General features: G+C 41.7%; 1 protein-coding gene across 3 annotated transcripts in view; it reads left to right on the top strand.

Moving 5' to 3' along the window:
* The window catches only part of LOC142466601 (charged multivesicular body protein 3), a 56,148-nt gene extending 40,869 nt beyond the window's left edge, over positions 1 to 15,279 (top strand). For all 3 annotated transcript variants that reach the window (XM_075571837.1, XM_075571819.1, XM_075571828.1), the window contains 4 exons: positions 8,245 to 8,424; positions 9,436 to 9,557; positions 13,414 to 13,528; positions 14,137 to 15,279. In XM_075571837.1, coding sequence (XP_075427952.1) covers positions 8,245 to 8,424; positions 9,436 to 9,557; positions 13,414 to 13,528; positions 14,137 to 14,276 — 557 coding nt within the window. In that variant the 3' untranslated portion in view covers positions 14,277 to 15,279. The remainder of the gene's footprint in view (positions 1 to 8,244; positions 8,425 to 9,435; positions 9,558 to 13,413; positions 13,529 to 14,136) is intronic.
* Positions 15,280 to 22,625: the final 7,346 nt, after the last annotated feature.

The following is a 22,625-nucleotide window of genomic DNA, read 5'->3' as shown; positions in this document are numbered from 1 at the left end:
CTATACATTTGCTCGCCCCGGGCGAGTGGATTTAACCCCCGGGCGAGTAAATATTGGCCCAAGCAGCACACGTTTGGTACTAGGTGGCGAGTAGATTTTTTTGTGTGGCGAGTAGATTTTTTGGTGATTTGTCAACCACTAATTATAGCCATCTAGAGGTGTAATATCGCAGACCTCGTTAACGCAGCATTGGAACCAGGTGGTCCCACGTAGTTGAACCACGCTATTTTTTTTAGCTCCAGTGACCCTCTTGTTCCCGAAATACTTACAGGAGACTCTACCAACATTAAATCTCCCTCCAGGGGAAGCAAAATGGCTACCAAAACTCCGGCCAATAAGAAGTTGCAACATAATCGGTAGCTCAGCTATGTATGTACGTATGTCTTTATTTAGATAGCGCCATTAATGTACATGGTGCTTCACAGCAGTATTACTCGTGACAATCATATAAATTATAAATAACACATAAAGAGGGAGAAGCGCATCAGCCATAAAAGTAACCTTTAGGAAAAGGAGTCCCTGCTCCGAGGAGCTTACAATCTAATCTAGCTATTTAAAGCTGCAGTTCTGCCTTTTTTTTTTTTTTTTTTAACTTCAATAGTTTCATGTGGGCAATCTCTAATTACCTAAGGAACTGCATGGCTGCCGGTGAATTCGTTCTCCGTCTATTGATCGGCAAAGTTTGGCAACATCTTTAAATATGGGGAATGTAAATGGTTGCTATAGCAACAAGCATGCTTTTAAAAATAGAATACAAGAAAATTGGTCTTTCAAAATTGTTTTTTTTTTAAAACAGAAAATGCTAAAAGTATTTTTTCTTACTACAGAACTTGTTTATTAAAAAAAACACACATGCAGGATATTGACTGAACTGCAACTTTAATTTCCCTTTAAAAACTAGAATTAATACCAGTAATTTTACAGGTAAGTATATGGGGAAAATGGGGGGAAAGTTTTAAATAGTGCCGTTCAGCTCTGGCTTTGGTTTCAATCCTGTAAACCAGTGGTCTCCAAACTTTTCAGTACGAGGGACACATCGTATATTCTACACATTTTTGCGGGCCAAAGGAAAAAAAATCTCTTTATAAATGAATAAGTTTTTTATTTGGATATCTTTGGGGTAATCAGCATGATGTGATTCAGAACAAAAGAGAAATGTGACGATTACAAAGAAAGGATGCCGTGCTTACACTGGGAAATGATATATAATGAGCAAAAATATATATTTTTCAAGTTGCTGCAGGCCGGGTATAATCTTGTGGGGGGCCTCATGTAGCCCCCCGGGCCGTGGTTTGGAGACCCCGGCTGTAAACCATTAGTGACCAATTCCATTCCTCAACCACGTCAGGTTTTAGGGATATCGTTGCTTCAGCACAGGTACTCAGTCAGAATGAGGACTGGAGTTGGCCACCCCGTGCTGTAACCCGTCTCCATGGTTAATAAGTCACTTTTACGAGAATATTTATAGATGCCTGACTTTCATTACATGGATATATAGATATATATATTTTTATTTTTTTTGTATCACATTTTTCTGTGGGGGGGTTTATAATCAAACCACTTCTCAGGTGTGTTGGCCCTTTCACTTCAGTATATTATGGTGTTTTATTGTACTTTTAATATTTTTATCTTTGGATGTTCTAAAACTTACTTTGACAGATGTTTTTTGATACATATTTCCCCCCCTCCCCCCTTCTTGGCGTTTTCCCCATCCTGCTTGGTTTGTGTTTATAATGAATAATGGGGAATTGGGGGAGAGGGGAAAGGTGACTCTCGCGTCAGCCTAATATACAATATGATGAATAATAACAAAGGTGCAATAAGGGGATGAACAGTAATTATAAAGTGAGAGAAAAGAACACCCTTTTGAAAGCACTCATTGTGATAAATGATATGATGAAAATACATTAATAAGTAATACTTTATCAATAGTTAAAATAAATGGTAATGAAAATGACCTCATAGTATTAATAAACAAAAGTGACCTAACATATAAAACAAACCAAAGTGCATTATACTGAAACAGAGGGGAAGTCCATAGTAAGTAGTTACTTAATAGTACTGAAATAGCCCATAATAACTATAGGAGAACCCCTGGGTCCAGCACTAGAAAAATAATTAAAAACCTGTGCTTAATAAACATTACTATTACGTAACTACTTACTATGGACTTCCCCTCCGTTTCAGTTTATGTATAGTGCACTTTGGTTTGTTTTATATGTTAGGTCACTTTTGTTTATTATTACTATTGGGTCATTTTCATTACCATTTATTTTAACTATTGATAATAAAGTATTACTTATTCATTTATTTTCATATCATTTATCACAAGGAGTGCTTTAAAAAGGGTGTTCTTTTCTCTCACTTTATAATTTGTGTTTATAATGAAACCAGACACCTTACAAAATAGGAAAGTAGTTTGATAGCACTTCTTAATATGTAGGTAAAAAGAACATTCATTGTTAACAGGAAATAAAACTGCGCAAACTGGGGACGTGCGAGATTTTTTTTTTTAAATGGGGGGGGGGGGGGCAGGCACGCGCTTACTGCACCTTACAGAGGACCCGCACTCTTCTCCCCTCCCCCCCATGTAATTTAAATGACGGACCGCGCAAGGCCCCTGTAAGGTCTCTTACCTTGTTTCCAATGGTGCGGCAGCATGGCGCCATGGCAATGCGATGTTACATGACCCGCGGCGTCATTTGACGCCGGGTATAAGGTAAGGGAGGAGAGCAGGCAGTGGGGCGCAGGGGGAAAATGTTGCGCACGCCTGAGCTGTCACCTAATGTATTGTCCAACGGCGGTGGGCACCTTGTGGGTATCTAGACTAGAACCCAGATCACAACTCTTACAGGCTGGCGCCTCCAGGCAGGGGTAGATATTTGTCTCCATGTACAAAGTGGGGGAGAAAATATAGGGTTTCTATTTTGTGAAATTCTTGTAATTTGTTACACTTTTTATATATATATATATATATATATATATATATATATATATATATATATATATATATATATATATATATATATATATATATATATATATATATATATATATATATATATTCTCACAGGAGCTTAGCGCTTCTCTCTTGAATTCAGGCCCCTGTTTTGTTTTTGAAGTTGTCAGACCTGAAACTCCAGATTGACTTGCAGACTGTGTTACTGTGCTCAAGAAATGTTTACTCCGTTTGGGTTATAAATAGACAGACCTCACTGCATCTGAATAGTAATGTCTTCCTCCGCAGCATGTAAGAAGAGGTGTGATCATGCACTCAGAACTCGGGGCTGAGCGGGACATGAGCTCAAATGCCTGGCTCAAAGCCCATTAGAAAACTGATACCATTTAATTGTGACATTACCATCAGGGCGTTCTGTGTCCAACTTCAAAACGTCCTTCTTTAAAGCCTGTAGTGTGTTTGAACATGCTTCTTCTAATGCAGGGGGGCACCGACATGTCTGGTTTTAAGGATATCCCTGCTTCAGCACAGCTGGCTCAATCACCTGTGCTGAAGCGGGGATATCCTTAAAACCTGACCTGTTGGTGACCCTTGAGGACTGGAGTGGGCCACCTCCTGTTCTAATTGTCAGCATGTCGACTTTAGCATGTGATTTGGGGGTGGGTTGTATGGATAAAAAGGAGGTCTTAGAAGAGAAGTTACTTGACCTAACATTTTAGCACTTTGTGTCTCTTAGAAACACCTTTTTTATTTGGGGGGGGGGGGGGGGGGGTTGTATGTAACAGCCAGGTCTGTTCTGGAGTAAACCTTTGACTTGCTAAGCAATTAGACGTTTCAAACTTGGTAGACTATTTTAAATTCATTCAATTATTTATTTATTTGGAGCTTTCTGATGATCTGGGTCTTGGTATTTCGGCACTTTTTTGTTGCCTTTTGGCAATCTGTGCTACTTAAAGATGCGCTCGGTGATATTCCTGCGCTGATTAGACTTTAATCTACCCTCATTTGTAAAAGGTCTATGAGCAGCCCCCTTCCCCCCCCCCCCCCAGCTCTAAAATTGGTTTTGCTCTGCTATTCCCTCATCCTTCTAATACCTGAGAAATCCACCTTGGCAATCATACAGCAAGTACCTGTTGTAATGACCTACAGTAGGCCACAAACCCATTACTTTCTTGAGTGAACACCAGCCACTTAACGATCGTTAAAAAGGCCAAAAATTCAAGCGGGTATATCTGGTAAACAAGCTCGTAAATGATAAATTACGGTAAGAAGTCAGGGTTCCACAAAAAAATAATTTTAACATTAAGTTGAGACTTAAAGGAGCAATCCATGCAATATCCTACATGTGTTTTTTGTTGTGTATTTTTTATAAATCAATTCTGCAGTATTAAATAATACTTACTACATTTTTTTTATTTTCTTAATTCAACTTTTAATAGCATTTAAAAAAATATAACTTTTTAATAGGCATCCTTTGATTTCTGTATCAGGAGTTACAGAGATGTAGGTGTGTAGCGCACAGCATCCAGCAGAGAACAGGTCTGGCAAAAACTTTCTTTATTGGCAAGGCATTAAAAAGAGGGGCGCAACCCTTCAATGCGTTTCGTGCAAAGCACTTTGTCAAGAAGTGCCTCTACACGATATACAGCCACTTAAATACACAAAGTCTGTCAAATCTTGCGATATCTCGTGACGTCATCAGACCGCTACTATCCAATCGGAAGGATATTCCCCGCGCATGCGCGCCGCGATCGAGCCCAGCGCCAGCAAGATTACTGCATACCACGCCTCTCACCGTCCCTGCGATGTGCACCCGCTGGTAGACACAACGCTGATCAGGAGACCAGCCATGGGAGCGGCAATCAAGCACACCGGACCCCTCGCCTCGCGCATGCGCATGCGGACATTCCAAACATGCCTAATCTACTGACTGATCGGTGCAGCTGAGCTGTCAAGTGTAAAAGAAGCAGACTCATCTGCACCGCTCCCCCAGCAGGGCAATAACAGGTTAATACACTACACATAAAAGGGCGGCCCAGGTAGCTCTCTGCCTATGACAACCTTCATCATGGAATCTATACTTTTTCTTCTTACACACAATTATTTTCTTTTTGAGCACAAGTTTTATTTACAACTTCGGGGGACGGCAATGGGGACAAGTTTTGCCCCCTCCTATGCCAATTTGTTTATGGGGTGGTGGGAGAACACTTTCATTTACAATAGCACCAATCTGTTTAGACACAATATCATTTTTTATAAACGTTTTATAGACGACTTAATTTTTATATGGCACGGGAGCACAGAAACACTTTTGGAATTTTTTAACCAAATTAATAAAAACACTTTAGATATTCACTTTACGATAAATTATCACTCACAACACATTTGCTACCTTGACATTCTATTCTATATTGATATGGACCAAAAAATACAATCAGATGTGTATACAAAAACGAACTCAAGGAATTCATTTCTTAGAGCGGACAGCTGTCACCCCAGATCAGTGGTAAAGGGAATACCCAAAGGTCAGTACATCAGACTACGGAGGAATTGCTCCACAATGAGTGATTTCAAGGCCCAGTCTGAGGTGCTGACCAAGAAATTCATAGAAAGAGGATATGATCGGGAGACCCTCCAATCCACTGTCACAGAAGTAATGAAAATGGATAGAGAAAACACACTTCCCCCCGGGTCCAGGATGAGGAATGAGCAAAAGGGGAAGAACACAACTCACCACAATGACAAGGTGTGCCCCCTATTTATATCTCAATACAATAGATCAAGTGGTCAGGTTCGAGAGATAATAAACAAACATTGGGAACTATTACGAATGGATCCCATTCTTAGTGAGTATACAAAGTCCGGCCCAAAGTGTGTATACAGGCGAGCTAAGACATTGGCCACGTTTATTTCACCAAGTGTAATCTCTACCAAAATGGGTGAGCCTGACCGGTTCCTGACGAAGGGCTCGTATAGATGCAATAGCTGTAACATGTGTCAATTTATGAAGCCCTCGCAGCATTTCTTTTCCCACAGTCCACATAAAAAGTATAACATTGGTAGCTATATTAACTGTAATACAAGTTTTGTAGTTTATCTTATCAGTTGTGGATGTGGGAAGAGATATGTTGGTAGAACTACGAGGGCTCTAAAAATTAGAATGCAAGAACATTGTAGACTAATTCGCAAAGGGGATCTGGATCACCCAGTGTCGAAACATTTTACGCAATGTAGTAAGGGCAGCATAAAGAACTTCACGTTCATAGGTTTAGAGAAAATTAAAAAACAAGAGAGAGGGGGAGATGTTCTCAAGACTCTGAATTGTAGAGTATCCTTTTGGATCTTTACGCTCAGAACAAGGTTCCCAGAAGGAATTAATGTGGAGTGGACTATAAACCACTTCATAAAGTAATCATGGACTTTATGATAGAAAAGTACGGATTCGTGTAATCTAAATAGAACTGTCCTAATATCTACAAAAAAATTATAATAATAAAAATGTATTTCAATTTTGACAGCATTCTTTGGGAACAGACCTGATAATGATTTTTGTAATACACTGTGTGGACATCATATGACAGTTTATATGATTGAACTTGTTTATACGAATTGTCTATAGATAACAAATTCTTGTGTTGATGATTCATTATATGGTTGGTTTGGGATAAGAACAGTATCAATTATAAATCTAAAATCTTTAATAATGATAAAATTGCTCAAAACCAGGCACAAATATAAAACCATTGGTAGTCCCTCACTTCCACTGTAGTATAATGGCTTTCAATAATATCTTTGTGTACATTGTCAAAAAGTATACATTTCTGTGTTTTTTCTATTAGGCTCTCCACAGTAGAAATTATTAACATGCAAATTATTATTGTTGTTCATATATACATAATGATCATGTTCATCATGAGGGAGCAATTTGTTTTTACATGAGTATAGCTTATACTTATATTTTAATAAGGTATCTTGTTTAGAGTAGTTTAGCTAAGTGTTTAGATAATAAATTGTATTTGTTTAAATTGCTTTGATGCATAGCAACATTATGGGCCATGCTAAACGTAGATCTGTGTGGATATGGGCCGCCCTTTTATGTGTAGTGTATTAACCTGTTATTGCCCTGCTGGGGGAGCGGTGCAGATGAGTCTGCTTCTTTTACACTTGACAGCTCAGCTGCACCGATCAGTCAGTAGATTAGGCATGTTTGGAATGTCCGCATGCGCGGGGCGAGGGGTCCGGTGTGCTTGATTGCCGCTCCCATGGCTGGTCTCCTGATCAGCGTTGTGTCTACCAGCGGGTGCACATCGCAGGGACGGTGAGAGGCATGGTATGCAGTAATCTTGCTGGCGCTGGGCTCGATCGCGGCGCGCATGCGCGGGGAATATCCTTCCGATTGGATAGTAGCGGTCTGATGACGTCACGAGATATCGCGAGATTTGACAGACTTTGTGTATTTAAGTGGCTGTATATCGTGTAGAGGCACTTCTTGACAAAGTGCTTTGCACGAAACGCGTTGAAGGGTTGCGCCCCTCTTTTTAATGCCTTGCCAATAAAGAAAGTTTTTGCCAGACCTGTTCTCTGCTGGATGCTGTGCGCTACACACCTACATCTCTGGAATTCGTTTATATAGCAGCACGCATTGGAAGGGAGACTCTGGAGGTGAACAGACTGTGAGTACTCTTAAGGGGCTATCCCAATGAGGTGAAGGAGGGTGTCCTAGGACAACTTCCCTAATCTTCAGGGCTTTTCTGGTGCCCCCACTCCCATCATTATGGACTGAGTATACTAATACACAATACCTTAATACCCAGTGTCTCCCTCCCTTCAGAAGCACACACACAGCACTTTGAGCACCATTGTTCTATTCTGACTTTGTATCAGGAGTTAATACACCTCCCCAGCAGTGCAAGATATTTGCAACACTTTGCTGTTTGATCATTTGTTGCCAATATTCCCCCAGTTTTGAGTTGCAATCTGTAACAATAGATAATGTTACCTTAGTAATATAAGGATACATTGTAGCTGCTGAGTTACAGAAGGATTGTAACTGTCAGGCAGCCATTTATTGTACATAGATTATGGGAGAACGAATTGACCAGCAGCTCAAGTAATTAGGTTTCAATAAAGGTAATCAAAGGCTGCATATATTAAAACAAAGATTATTAATTTTTATTTACGTGCCACTTGAATTGCCTCTTTAAAATGGTGTTTCTGGACATTAAACTATGCTTTGCATTTATGCCAAGCGCCGTGCGGTTTTGATAAGTGACACTCTGTTCCAGATATCCAAAGAGAACAAGAAAAAGTCAAGCGGTCAATAAAAGAGACAGCGAAGAAAGGCAACAGAGAGGCATGCATGATTTTGGCAAAGGAGGTGATTCATTCAAAGAAGGCGGTGAGCAAGCTGTACGCGTCGAAGGCGCATATGAACTCTATGCTTATGAGTATGAAGAACCAGCTGGGTAAGGAATCCGAGGGGCTCTCTCTAAACACAGCTAATCCGTAACAGAGGAGGGTTAGGAAGAAACCCTTTGATTTAGTAGAAACGACTCCAAAACCTTGCTATCACCGAATCCAAAATGTATTCAAGCAGTGAATAAAGCTTATTCCTCTTAATTTCATATTAAACGCATTGATATGAAATGTCATGTACGTTTATTTCCTCTCCACGTGGTGGCTTGAGACACATGGGACAGAGATCAGGTGACCTTGTGCAGCAGAAGACGGGCAAGGAGCTGGAAAATATATTCCAGATATAGGAATGTATGTAAATTGTTTGTGCTAGAGCCTTTGAAGTCACAGCTATGCAAGTTGTTGTAACAACGAGCGCTAGTGGGAAATCTATTTGTAATGCACGTTCTTGAAACGTTGCTGCTTGGAAATGTTCCACCACACACAGGATTGTGTAGATGGACATTGACAGAGAAACAAGAGAATGGGTTTGAATAACAGTTGCATTTTATCTACATTCAGTATCCGAGGGGCCAGCAATGTTTCGGGCTTCTTTGGAACGTGTATTACTTACTTACCTCTGTACATCTGTTCGTACTCTACCTCTTTAATGGGGCAGTACCACATGGCCATTAAAGTGCCTGTCGGATCCTGTGAAAAATTTAGTTTTCCATTTCTTTGGGAACACAGAATTCCGACATATATGAGCTCCTTACATTTCTGTTTGACTAATGATGGCATCACAAGAAAACAAGGAACAGCACAAGGGTTAATTTCCCTACTGTTCTCAGTACTGATAGCTTATCACCCCAATTATTAGACAACGACTGTAACAATCCTAAATGTAAAACAATATTTACTGATTCTTGTGTAAAAATTATTATATATATTTTTTTTTTATTAAGTTGTCGGTCTGCTCTATTTAACCTATTAAACGTGCCACTGTCCTGGGTTCACATTCATGATGGGGCTGGATTTTTTTTTTTAGCACACTAAAACGGTTCTGATGTGTCTTTTTGTAGCTGTCGTTCGAGTCTCCGGCTCTTTGCAGAAAAGCACCGAAGTCATGAAAGCCATGCAGAACCTGGTGAAAATCCCAGAGATCCAGGCAACCATGAGGGAACTGAGCAAGGAAATGATGAAGGTAAGAGAAGCTTCACCGCAGCACCTTCTGTGTCTGACATCAAAGGAAGCAGGGGACTAATATCTAAAACCCCTTCTCCGTGGCCAACCCCGGGAATCGGCTCCCAACAGTTGTGTGAGGTCCCTGGAAATGAAATGAGCTAGTGGAAAGTTTTGTTGGTCTATCTGCAGAAAGAAATGTGACAGCAGCAGAAGATTACAAAAAGCTAACGGGGAATCGGAATTTAATTGCCTAAAATGGAAGTGTGTGGGTTTTTTTGCCCAAGTTTAAACCATTTGCTGCCAGCATTACCTGCCATGCATTGCAGATGCCTTTGGCAGCAACGAGGCTAATAACATTTGCACTGATCACTTTAGATGGATGGAGTAAGATTAATTCCAGAATTGGGCTCCACTAGCATGGGACCTAGATGGACTGATACAACATTTTTAATTAAAACTTTCCAAATGTATCTCTTCCACTTCCAGAATATTGGTAGGTTGCATCTTACCCAGGCCCCATCAACACCAGCATCTGCTTGATGTAATTAAAGACAAAATAATTAGGTATCTAAAGTGGGGCATCCCAAAGAGACACTATATCTTGGCATTTGTCTCTGATTGTGCATAGATACATTTCCTGTGTTGTACTCGGTAAAACAAATGTTTATATGAACTGAAATCCCCACGTTGTAGGTTTGTATTGCATGCCCCTGTCATTACATGGATTAAACCTGGGCCCTCCCTTTTCTATTCTGTCCCATACCCCTTCAAATTCTAAAAAGGCCTATCTGCCGCCCATATAAATTTCCGGAGCCTGCTGCCCAAACTGGATGCCATCATTATCCCCGAAACATGGCTTACTCCTAAAACTCTTGATGCAGCTATCGCCATTCAGGATACTCCATTTCTAGGAAAGACAGGTCAGAGAGAGGAGGAGGGGTGTTATTTTATATTGCAGACACCTTACAAATTGCCCCCAAAGCCCACCCTATTTTGAAATCCTACTTGGCAAATTCTGCCTCCCCTTTTCTAAGCCCGTTCTTATTGCTGGCATCAACCGGCCCACTAAAGCCCCACTACAATCCCTGACTGCTATCACAGAGTTTCTTGGCTCAATTTCCTCTTGGAATGAGAAAAGTGAGCTGCTAGTTCTTGGGGATTTCAACTACAATTTAGCTCAACCCTAAAAACAACAAAATCCAGATACAACTCAAGTCACGTAACCTAACCCAACTACTTTCCCAACCCACACGGACAAACCTGAAATCTCACAATCATTCCTTGCTAGACTGTATTCTCCTAGTCCCAGCAGAATCCAATCCTCTGGCATCCTACCTGACATTTTCGGTGACCATGTAATAGTGTACTGTGTAAGGAAAATCAAACCGCCCCAAAGTTCTCCTCACTAGAACATTTACAAACTTTAATCCACAACAGTTTCTGGCTGATCTTACCAGCTGCCCTCGGTACAGAATCGACTTAATTTCCGACCCCCGATTCTGCACTCGACTATTTCCAGAGTTCTGAAAACTCTGATTCCTGTGCTTCACTACACAGAATAAGGGTACGGGGGAGCCCACCTTCCGTGGGTAAAAGACCTTGTATCGCTCTACCAGTTGAGGGATACGTTGTGGAAAAGCTACAATGTAAATGGCACTATTAAGGATCTTAACTACAGATGCCTGCGCAATATGTGTAGGGCACGCAAAAACACAATATTACTCTGACAATCTTCATTAGAATAAATCAAATCCAGCTAACTTCTGGAAGGTTATCAACAATATATTCCAGCCTTCTAGCAATCAACAACCATATAATATCATTAAGGAGGATATTACCCTAGCAAATCCCACTGACATTGCAAATGCATTCAATGACTACTTTGTGGGGTGTGCTACCAATTTATTAGTGAAGCACAACCCAAACTACATACATGAAAATTATTTTGGGAGTACCTCTATAGCCCCACCCTCTCCCAACACTGCCCACAGTTTTCAATTTGTCCCAGTATCTGAAGAGATTAAACAAATGTTCCTCAAATTTAAAACGAAGCAGCCAATGTGGACCTGACCTACTGCAATCTAAGCTCCTACGACTTGGTGCCCAAGCCATTGCCAAATCAATTGCTTCCATAGTCAACTCTATTCTGTCTGCAGGCCATATACCTAAGACCAGGAAAACTGCAAGAGTTGTTCCAATCTTCAAAAGTGGGGACAAAAACACTGTCTCACACTACAGGCCAATCTCTCCCAATACTATCCAAAGTCATGGAAAAAATGTGTTCACTCCCAATTAAGCGATTACTATACCAAGACAAATTTCCCTAACCAATTCCAATCTGGCTTTTGCCCCAAACACTCCATGGTAACTACTCTCCTAAAAGTATGTAATGAGATCCAGTGTGGAATGGAACTGGGACAACTCACTGGTGCAATATTCCTAGATTTTGCAAAGGCTTTTGATACTGTTGATCATGTTATCTTGCTAAACAATCTCCAGTACTCTGGAATAGAGAAGCATGCTTTAAACTGGTTTCATTCCAACCTATCAGATCCCAACATGTGTCTATCTCAGACACCAACTCCAACCCCAAGGCTCTGTTTTGGGGCCCCTACTCTTCTCAGTGTTCATTAATTATCTTCCTACAGCTTGTAAGGAAGCCTCAATACACGTGTGCGGATGACACTCTCTTATACGCACACAGCCCTAACCTCTCTGACCCTGGACACGTACGTCAATCTGACTTTTTGAGACTTGAAAATTGGATTTCCCAAAACAAACTGTTTCTAAACACTGACAAGACTGTAACAATGGTATTTGGGACCAAGGCTAAATTTCTAAAGCTTCCAATGAAGGAGCTACAGATCAGAACCAACTCTAATACTATCCTAGCCCCTGTTTCTAGTTTCAAATATTTGGGCAAATGGTTTGACTCCCATTTAACATTTGGGTTGCACATTGGTGTAGGTTTTGGATTTTAGGGTATCAAACTAGGTATACTGTATATGAACAAATCCTCCCTAACTCTGCTTGTCAGAAAGCGCATTGCACAGCAGATGCTGATGCCAATTATAGACTATGGGGACATAGTATATGGCACAGCACCCCAAACTCACCATGGCAAACTTGATACCCTATACAACTCAATATGCTGCTTTGTCCTCCAATGCAATTACAACACCCATCACTGCGAAATGATCAAAGAACTAGATTAGTAATTTTTAGGTGCAAAGTTCATCTTTCCTGTCTTGCCTTCAAATACTTTCTGGGCAAGCTACCCATCTACCTGAACAAGCTCCTCACCCCTACCACATGCAGCACTTATCTGAGATCTGACTCCAAAAGACTGTTCATGGTCCCAAGGTTCAACAAAGTATCCCGCCGCTCCTCCTTCTCTTACCGTGCACCCCAAAACTGGAACAATCTACCGGAGACTCTCACAGCCGCCACCAGTCTAAGTTCTTTCAAAACTAAGGCTGTCTCACATTTTAATCTGGTCTGTAACTGTTTCATACACCTATAATATATCTTTAACTGTGCATGCAATGTCTTGTATATAATGTACTGTATAACCCTTTTCACTTTATGTAACTATGTATTTGTCATCATAACTCTGTGCCCAGGACATACTTGAAAATGAGAGGCAACTCTCAATGTATTACTTCCTAAACATTTTATAAATAAAGGTTGGTTGTTGAGCCCACAATTTGCTTTTATTAATAACCATTCCTCAGCCTGTTTATGCCATTCTAGATAAGTACTCTCACTAGACTAAGTGTGATCACCTGTCCAGTGTCAGTGGGGGGAAATGCATTTTGTAGGGAACTAGTAAAAACCAGTAACTCACAAATGACTGTTCTGGGGCTTTTCTCCAGGCTGGTATAATAGAAGAAATGTTGGAAGATACCTTCGAAAGCATGGACGACCAAGAGGATATGGAAGAAGAATCGGAGATGGAAATAGATAGGATTCTATTTGAGATCACAGCAGGTAAAGCGGCCCTGGGGTTATCATTTTATTTGTGGCAATACTATTCTAAAATGTTATTCAATGGGAGCTTTCTGATTTTGAGCCAAATTCCAGGCATTAATTTGTTGGGCATGCCCAGAAATCTGAGCCAATAACAGCTGCCAACATTGGAATACATATTAACAATAAACATATTAAAAACACATTCAGCCTATAATGCTAATAGTTGATATCAATATTTATTAATTGTAGACTTGGATTTCAAAATGTTGTTTTAAAAAAAAAAAAAAAAAAAAAAAATGCCAAAGCACCATTATTTTTATTTTTTAAGCCATTTGGACAACTTATTCCAAAGTGCACTACTTTGATCTGTGCGTTAAGATATATTATGCAGTGGGGATAAGCTTAAAAGGATCCACGTTCAAGTGGGTAGGAGTATATAAAGTGGTGCACATGTCATTACCTAGAATCCCTGGCTACAGTGAGAGCACTATATGTGATTCTGCTCATAAGTGTTCTTTATCGTTACTACCAAAATGAATCCGTACCATGGTAGCTGACAGTCGAGCCTGCAAGGACAGAGCTTTGTAACAGGTCTATGAAATAAAAAATCAACTTCTGTTTTCCAGGGGCCTTGGGCAAAGCGCCCAGCAAAGTCACAGATGCCTTACCAGAGCCGGAGCTGGAAGGGGCCACAGCGGCGTCAGACGAGGAGGTGGAGGAAGATATGGAGGCCATGCAATCACGGCTAGCAGCTCTTAGGAGCTAGGACTGCACTGTACAGTTACTCACGTTCTGCTTTTGGGATATTCCCTTGTACTTTTACATGTGAACTTTCTTTTGTGAAAGTATTTAGGGTTATATATATATCTTTTGCTTATTAAAGGTGGCATAACCCTTCTCTTCCTTCCCGTTCCTTTTTGCTCACACCTTGCTTTTAAACGTTACTGGCCTATTCTGGACATGCAGATGCCTGGTTCCTCATGTCACTATTGGTTGTAACATGTTTTGCACTATGTACTTCTCCATGGCATGTTTAGCTCTGTGATGTTGGTTGAGCCTACATCACATTGTTCAGTCAACACAATACACAAGCAGCTGGTGTGTAGTCCTTTTTTTTTTCTGGCCATTATGCTGCATTCTGTAACAATCCCAACACCCGGTCTGTTTGGGTGCTTCTCATAGAAGGTTACAAGAGTATCTTTACCATTGTTTATTAGCACAAATTAGTTGCTAGAGAAGCACTATACTGTAATATTTTCTGCATCACTGTACAGTATAGGATGGGATCGTTAAGACTGTGTGGCAGACGTGCATAGAAACGGCTTGAAGTGCTTTGCTATACTTTGTATGTCTTTCTATATGGCAGTTCCATTTCAGCAAGTTGGCACGTACATGAAATGCAGCTTTAAGACTTATGCCATCTTTAATCAACTTTACTGCCAGTGAGGTTTTACAATGCATCTGGCACTTAATGGGGTTAATCTCCTGGAGAACACTACACTTTGCTAGTTAAGAAAAGCGCTTTAAATTATGTGTGGAGAAAGTTTAAGTGCTGGATGATGACATATGGCTAATAAGTTACAAGACATTGAATTAATAATACATGTGTTGCTGACCAAGGACAGCAATGCATGGCGTTAAGATCCGAGGCATCAACCCTGTATGAAAAGCCATGGGGGAGTTTGTATATAGTTGGTATGAATGGTATTTTTCTATGCAGATGGAAATCTTGTGGCTCTAACTTTATTAAAGGCTGTTTTTACACTGTTGTATAGTGGTCATTCTCCTTGATCAGGGGATAAAATGCTTGGAAAGGTGCATTGCTGGGATTCTGTTAATGTAGTGGTGGTACATACACATTTAGGGGAGACAACTTATTAAATCAAGGCACTGGTTTTAGCGTAACCTTTACAAGTGGTGCAAATGGGATGGTAGAATAAATACAATTTTGTGTAAGATACACATTTGATCTTGGTTGTGAACCTGAGTTCTTGATAGTGAACCGAACTTCCCAATCCTTACCGGTTTCTTACGTTTACTAAAAGGTATGGGGTATTTACTTATTTTTCATTCTATGGGATCCTGCAAATTAAGGATTGTAAGCTGTACTCAGCTGACTTCTGGTATTGAGTATTTTGGTTAACCGTTGACGCACACGCTCCAAATATAACCAAGAGTAACATACGAAACTTGCGTTTTATTACATTTGTACAGAATAATCAAATAGAAGTCCACTGTTTTTACCATGCCCTTTTACACCGCTACTGCACAATACAACCCATAACGTAGGCGTTTGCAGAGCTGTGTGAAACAAGCTGCTGCTACTGCTGCTGCCATAAGCCAGTAATACATGAAGGGCCAAGTACTAACTGCTATTTTAACTAGCCCAGCAGAGAAATGTTTAGATGTTGCTTATCTTCTGGTTTTCATTTGTATTTTCCCCCAATTACAGCAAAGTGCAAAAATAGACCAAATATATTTGCGTTCATATACAAATATACTGACATGGTTGGATAAGCTCAAAATAATTAAATTCCAGTGGTTATGAACGGGTAATAGTTGGTCACATCGTCTTTGGCAAAAATGCACACACTAGGCTAACCCAGAGGGGTTTTCAACTCCAGTGCCCAAGATCAACCTTTTCCCCCCCCACCATGCCCCTTTAAAGCAGAATACATATTCAAGTGTTTCCTTTACCCTCATCCCAACCGTCCCACTTTGAGTTTCAAGGATAACAGAAGAAACTTTGTATGGTGAAGGGGCAAGATGATAATGCTCGTCACCACTGTGCGGGAAAATGAGTAGGTAAGAGGCCAGCCCTCTCCCAAATTCAAGAGTTGCGTATTCAATGGGCAGCCTGCAAAATGAGACCCGAGAAGGGTCCTTGGCCTCATAATTACATACTATTTGCTTAGGCAGCTAAATGCAAATGTTCACACAAACCCAACTAAGTTATGGTAATGTAAATCTGTATGGTACTGATGTTCAAAGCATTTATAAAGATGGTCTTTAAATGCATTTTAAGATTACATTACAATAAGCTTGTGGTCCTTCTACTCAATCTTTTCTGATTTGGCCCCTTTGGAGAACTAGTTGAAGAACCTGCTTCAACTTTTATTATCGTTTATTTTGTAAAGTGCCAACATATCCTGCAGCACATACAATGGGGGAGGTACTGAGATTTTATAATTAGATAACTTGTTACATATAAATAAGGACAAATATGCACAAACAGATACAAAGAGGTAATGAGGGTCCTGCTTGTAAGAGCTTACAATGTAGAGGGAATGAGGGACAATGATGAATTAAGAAGGTAAAGTGGCTGCTCATTTTGCAATGAGGTATACCTCAGGTTAAACATGTCCATCCCGACAGCTGATCCCATTAAGGTTTGAGGGTGGGGGTGTTACATAGAATGGAGATTGGTTACTATAAACGTCACTGCCATTGGTTCATTTTGGTCCTAGGAGTGTAACCCTTGAGTGCAATCTTTGCAAGTCAGGGCTCACCCTGAGGGTTACACTCCAAATATTACCATGGTGTTCAACTGTCCTCGTTAAAAATAAAATATGTAAAACCCTTTCCCTCTTCAGGGAAATGTGTGTTATGGTGCTACCTGTTGGGCTTACATGGAGCCAAAGCCTCCGTGCTTTGGGAGCCTGGGGTGGCTGGTGCAGTGCCTCCATCCATGAGGATCCCTGCATTGGTGGGATTGCCCCTCATGGGAACCGGTATACCTATTTGGTATAACTCCAATAACCACAATCACAAGTATGTACAACCGATTTACTTTGGTTCCATAGTCTCCTGATAACACAATATACAATACATACACAATATATATTATGACAATACAGTAACAGTATTCCCCAATGTACTGAGTGTCGCGATGGACCCAGCTTAGTATGACTTTTAATTACCAGGATAATTGATTGAGCAAGCAGAGATAAAAATAAATTGCGTTTATTCACCTAATGAACATACAGAACTATGCTACACAAAAATACAGTAAATAGACACACTTACTTTGCCCATTCCCTCCCCATGTCTTTCTGTCTCCAGGACTGGCTTAACCTCCTGTTCCCTGGTTTTCTGATAGACTGTTGCCACTGCAGTTGTGAGTGTCCACTCCTCTTGTGAAGCTGTAACTGCTTTGTGAGATTCCAAGTCCTCCAGCTGTGTCTCTGACTGACCGTCTGTAAACTGCAGCTTTTACACTGGTTAACAATCCTGGTGCATTGCTTGTCCATGTTCGCCCGCGGCACTAAGCTAAGTGACAGGCAGAACCTGCACTTTTTTCTGCTTTGTGTAACGTGTACGCTTATCTCTTGCCTTGGGAGCTCACAATCTTCAAGTTTCCCCCTATGTTATAAGACCCCGCAGGATTTTATAACATAGGCTCAATCTATCCCACCGCTGCCACCAGTAAATAAAGCCTGTCATGATGGACCCACCTTATTAAGACTTAATTACTGGGATCATTGATTGCGCAAGCAGAGAGATAAAAATAAATTGCGTTTATTCACCTAATGAACGTACACAACTATGTTACACAAAAATACAGTAAAAAGACACACTTACTTTGGAAACTGGAATAACAAAACTAATCTTTCTAGTTGCAAACACACAGCAAAATAATTCCTGGCCACTTTTCCTTCCTGTGGCCTCTTGCTGTTGAATTCAGGTCACTTTGCCTCTGAGAAATTTAGGTGATTTACTCAGAGCTGGAACTTCTCAAATGGGACTGAATCTCAGATGAATCACACAAGAGGGAACTGATGGAACTCTTAGAACTGATGAATCTTGATTGGGGTTCAAATCTGTGATGGTGATAAAACTCCTCTTCACCCCCACCCCCTCCTTCTTGATGTTACAGCAGAGAACAACTTCCCCATGGCCTGCACCAGCTTATAATAACACCTGGCCAAACCTCTTTTGCTCAGTGACAGAATATCTGGTTCTGGTCAAAGAATCCCCCCAGTTGCTGGCCAGCTGTTTAACCCCTTTGAAGCTCTAACTTTTGTATACATCCGGGAGGGCATCTCCCCAGGGTCCTGTATGCATACCTGCCCCCTGGAATGGTGGGTCATAAACTAGCAGGGTGAATCTTTTAATGTATCCTGTCCCCTGCCTGTCATGTAAATCCCCCCCACCTCACATAACTAAAAGGTACCTACACAAGGGCCATGTCCGTTTATGCATCTACACACATGGTACTATTAATAAAATCATAACAGTCTACAAGTCTCTCCTAATTCCTTCAACATGTCAAGGTTAACCCCCATTCTCTTTTCCCTTATTCACAAAACATTGTTACCATACTTCATACATTATATGATTTTCCCCCTGAACCCTATTTTAAATCAAACAAACTTCTGTCTTATACCTGGCTGGAGTGTGGGGATATACATTAACCCCTTGTGTCCCATTTTTACCTTTTCCTGCTCTGCACTGAAGCGGGGCGTCCCAGCACCTCTGGAAAAGGTAAAACACAAATTGCAATTGTCTCATATTTTCACACAGTCACAGTAATGCATACACAATGCCCGGGCCCAAGAGCTGACACTCTAGGACCACAAAACACAGGTCAGGGGTAACCAAGTGGGCTTGACCTTTTTTTTATAAGCCTGATCTCCCTTCCCCCGCCACACTGAGGGTGCCCTGGACACCTAGAACCTGATGTCCACAGAACAGCCCCACCCAAATATGAGGGCAGCGCTAAACTCCAGTGAAGTGTTGGTGCACGTGGTGGTACCTTCCTGGCTACTGGAGTACCCCAGGGGATATGTAGACAGGCTGCAAGCGTGCCTCCACGATGCGGGGCCTCCAACACAATCCACTTCGCCTTACGTCCAGTAGTACCGCTGGGTTGATTCCGCCAGGCCTGGGGAATACTCTGCTGCGGTTCCGTCTGCTCCGCTGACTCGTCCGTATACTAAGGGGGCAAGTTCCTTACTAATAGCCGGCCCTACAATGCATCCACAACTGTGTAGGCCGGTAGGGGAAACTACCTGGGGTCTACGGGAAACGGGTCTGGCCTAGTCATGGGGGGACTTAACTAGCTCCCCGGACACTACCTCTAACTTCGCCGGCTCAGTCAGGAGTGAACACGCCGCCTCCAGTCCGCGGAGGAAATCCTGAATTACAGGACCTCCTCTTCCTGCAGCGCCAACCTCAGGATGGCCACTGCCTTACACACATTCCATATGTATGATATGTATGTGGCTGTGTAAACCACAACATGACCGACAGCTCACTAAACCCTCCCACACGACGGGACCACTGTTAGGGAGGAGGCAAGGGATGGTACCCTGCTACATACATATACATATATTTTTTTGGTGGGTGACCACATCTTCAGCGCTTAGGAGATAATGAAATCAAACCCCATCATCTAAATCTCTCTCGCACACAAATGCCTAGAACAACTGGCCTCTATCTTTGTGATGGCGCTTAAGCAGAAAATAAAACCTCAAGCTGAACTGGCAGAGATCTTTAAGAAACACGAGTATTCTCACCATTCATCTCCGATGAGTCTCAACCATGTGCTTAATCTAACTCAGTGGCCGAACCCATAAGCCAGCATTCCACCAAGAGACGGGATCTCTTTGGCAATATTAAGCTACTGCTCCAAGCAGAATTACAGAGACCCTTAGAGCTAAAAACAGGACCTTTCCTCACTGCGAAAGGACAGGCTCTCGAGAGGAAGCTGGATAACACCACAACACTAAACAAAGACGGATCTGGGTCACGAAAAGGGTGAAATCCCAAGACGCAGACGTACTGAAGCACCAGGAGGCAGAGTAGTATATGGATCGACAAAACAACCTATTGATCCATGAGATCCTGAGCCCGTGACAGCCGTCGAAAGCTTTCTATCGAGATGGCTTACATTGACACTGCCAGATCAGACATGAGTCAATCATGTTGGATAGATGTCACAGGGCCTTAAAACCCAGGCCCCTCAGCTAGTGACTGCTCTCACTATCCGTTTTCATTATTATAGAACCAAAGAGGCCTTTTTCGCAGTGGTGAAAGGCTCAAGTCTTCTCAGATCTATCTCCATCCACTTCCCTTTCAAGTTGTTTGTCATCAGGGAGAGGACTGTCTTCTCCTTGGGAGACCTGGAGGACAACTTGGCCTTCATGAGACTCCGTATCACTTCATCCCCGCCCTGGGACCTTCTACCACTTGGTCCAACCTGAAACCGAGAAGCCCCAGAAGCAGGTATTTCCCCCCATGTGGCTGGGGGATCTGCAGCATAAAAGGAAAAACACTGTGTAGTGCTCAAACTCATAAGCAAGTATGAAAAGCAGGAAAAGCAAAGTTCAAACAGAGCAGTCCCATAGTGAAAACTGACTACTATATTGGATCATAAAGACAAACACAGGCAGATTGCCACATTTCAAGCCTAAGCTCTTTACCAAGGATAATGACGCTGGAAAACGAGGTGTGGGGGGGGGGGGGGGGGGGCCGCAGCTCCAATACTTTGCGCACCTCTGCTGTAGACCATTGTTGAACCCTGATTCAATCACTGTTATCCCATCATGCCACACCACCTCGCAGGGGCAGGTCCCTAACAGCAGCATCCTGGTGGGATCCAGGCCCATTATTTTCTTAAACTCACCATTCCTCAAGTACTTACTTTTTACTTTAAGGAAATTGGCTTTGGCCCCGCTGAGCTCTGCCCTTTCCAGCCAACCCGCATATTACCCAACTTTAGATCCCATCACACAGCTTAATGCCATGTTAGGAGGGCTTGTGCAGCAGGCATGGCTTAGCTGCAGTGGCACAGGCTCTTGCCCTTTGATATCCCTGGGTCAGACCTTCTCCATGGGGGGGACATGTCTCTTCAACAAACACTATCTGGGTGGCTGGTGTCCTGGTCGTAGGTTGAGGATGTATTTTTTACTCTAGCTGTTAATCCCAGTACCACCCCCATGTACTTTTACTTTACAAGGCAGATGGTATATGGTCATATGCAAAAAAAGAAATATATATTTTAAACCTTGAAAAAATATTTAACAGTAAATAGCTGATGCAAGCCAGAGCAGCTAGCAGCACCCACTAGTTATCTCCAGAAGCTGTGTCTCCCCGAGATGAAATTAATGGTGTTCAGCTCCAGAGAACCCCTGGTCCAAAATTATTTATATAAATAAAATAAAAAATATAAAGAGAAACTGCTTGGATTGCTGCTTTAAACAGGTCACTTGAATCAATTCACTTGCAGGAGGCATTGTCCCTTTTAAGTATAATACCTTCCAGGGCTCCAAGTCCTGGACCTCCACTAAACAACCCCACAGACACTTGAATGCACAGATGTAGCAATGCTTTCAGTTTATGGCTTTGATTGTGGAAGGGTTAACCCCACAAGCATGGTCCCCACAGAGAGTGCGATAGACACTGTACCCAGTGCCGGGGACAGTAAATCTTTCTACATCTGAAGGAATTAATCAAACCAAGCAGTCTTTTCTACAGTGCTAGAAGGAGGTTTCGCAGCAGTAGAAGGTCATCTTTATTTATTTGCCTTGTGAGCAAAGCAATCTTGCCCATTTATAATTGCTCCACAATCAATCTGGCTAAGGATGCCTGCAACAAACAGCGCCCCATGGTGGTAGCTTGGAATTTAGAACACCTTGCTGGCAGGTATGTTCAGGGATTGGTTACTGAAGCGCACAGTGCAGACCAAGTGATCTGCAGGGGTCAGCACAGCACTACTGACATCCACCTGGGCGGGACTGCAGTGCCCTGACAGGGAGAAAAGTTTAAGGTGACACTGAGAAAGATTTGTTCTCTTCAACAAGTCTCATTTAACTTTTGACACAGTTTGTCCCATCTCCAGAACTGATCCGAGTCACCTTAAACTCTTCTCCCCGTCTCATCAGGACCCTACAGCCCCGCACATCTGTATGTTATTAGTGCTCTGCTACAAACCTATTTTTAGTCATGGACAATTATAATGTTGCTGCATCAAGAGTCAGATCGTTTGAATCACATTTTTTAAATCAAAGATTGTGTGTTAAAAAAAAAAGTGCACTTTTAATTAATAACCTTAGAGATCTGCTAGATCAATGTGTTGTGCTAGTATAATTTAATATACAAAAGAATAAGGTAC

Source organism: Ascaphus truei, chromosome 1 (genome assembly GCF_040206685.1).
Source record: "Ascaphus truei isolate aAscTru1 chromosome 1, aAscTru1.hap1, whole genome shotgun sequence".
Lineage (NCBI taxonomy): Eukaryota > Metazoa > Chordata > Amphibia > Anura > Ascaphidae > Ascaphus > Ascaphus truei.
This window is presented reverse-complemented; position numbering and strand designations above follow the sequence as displayed.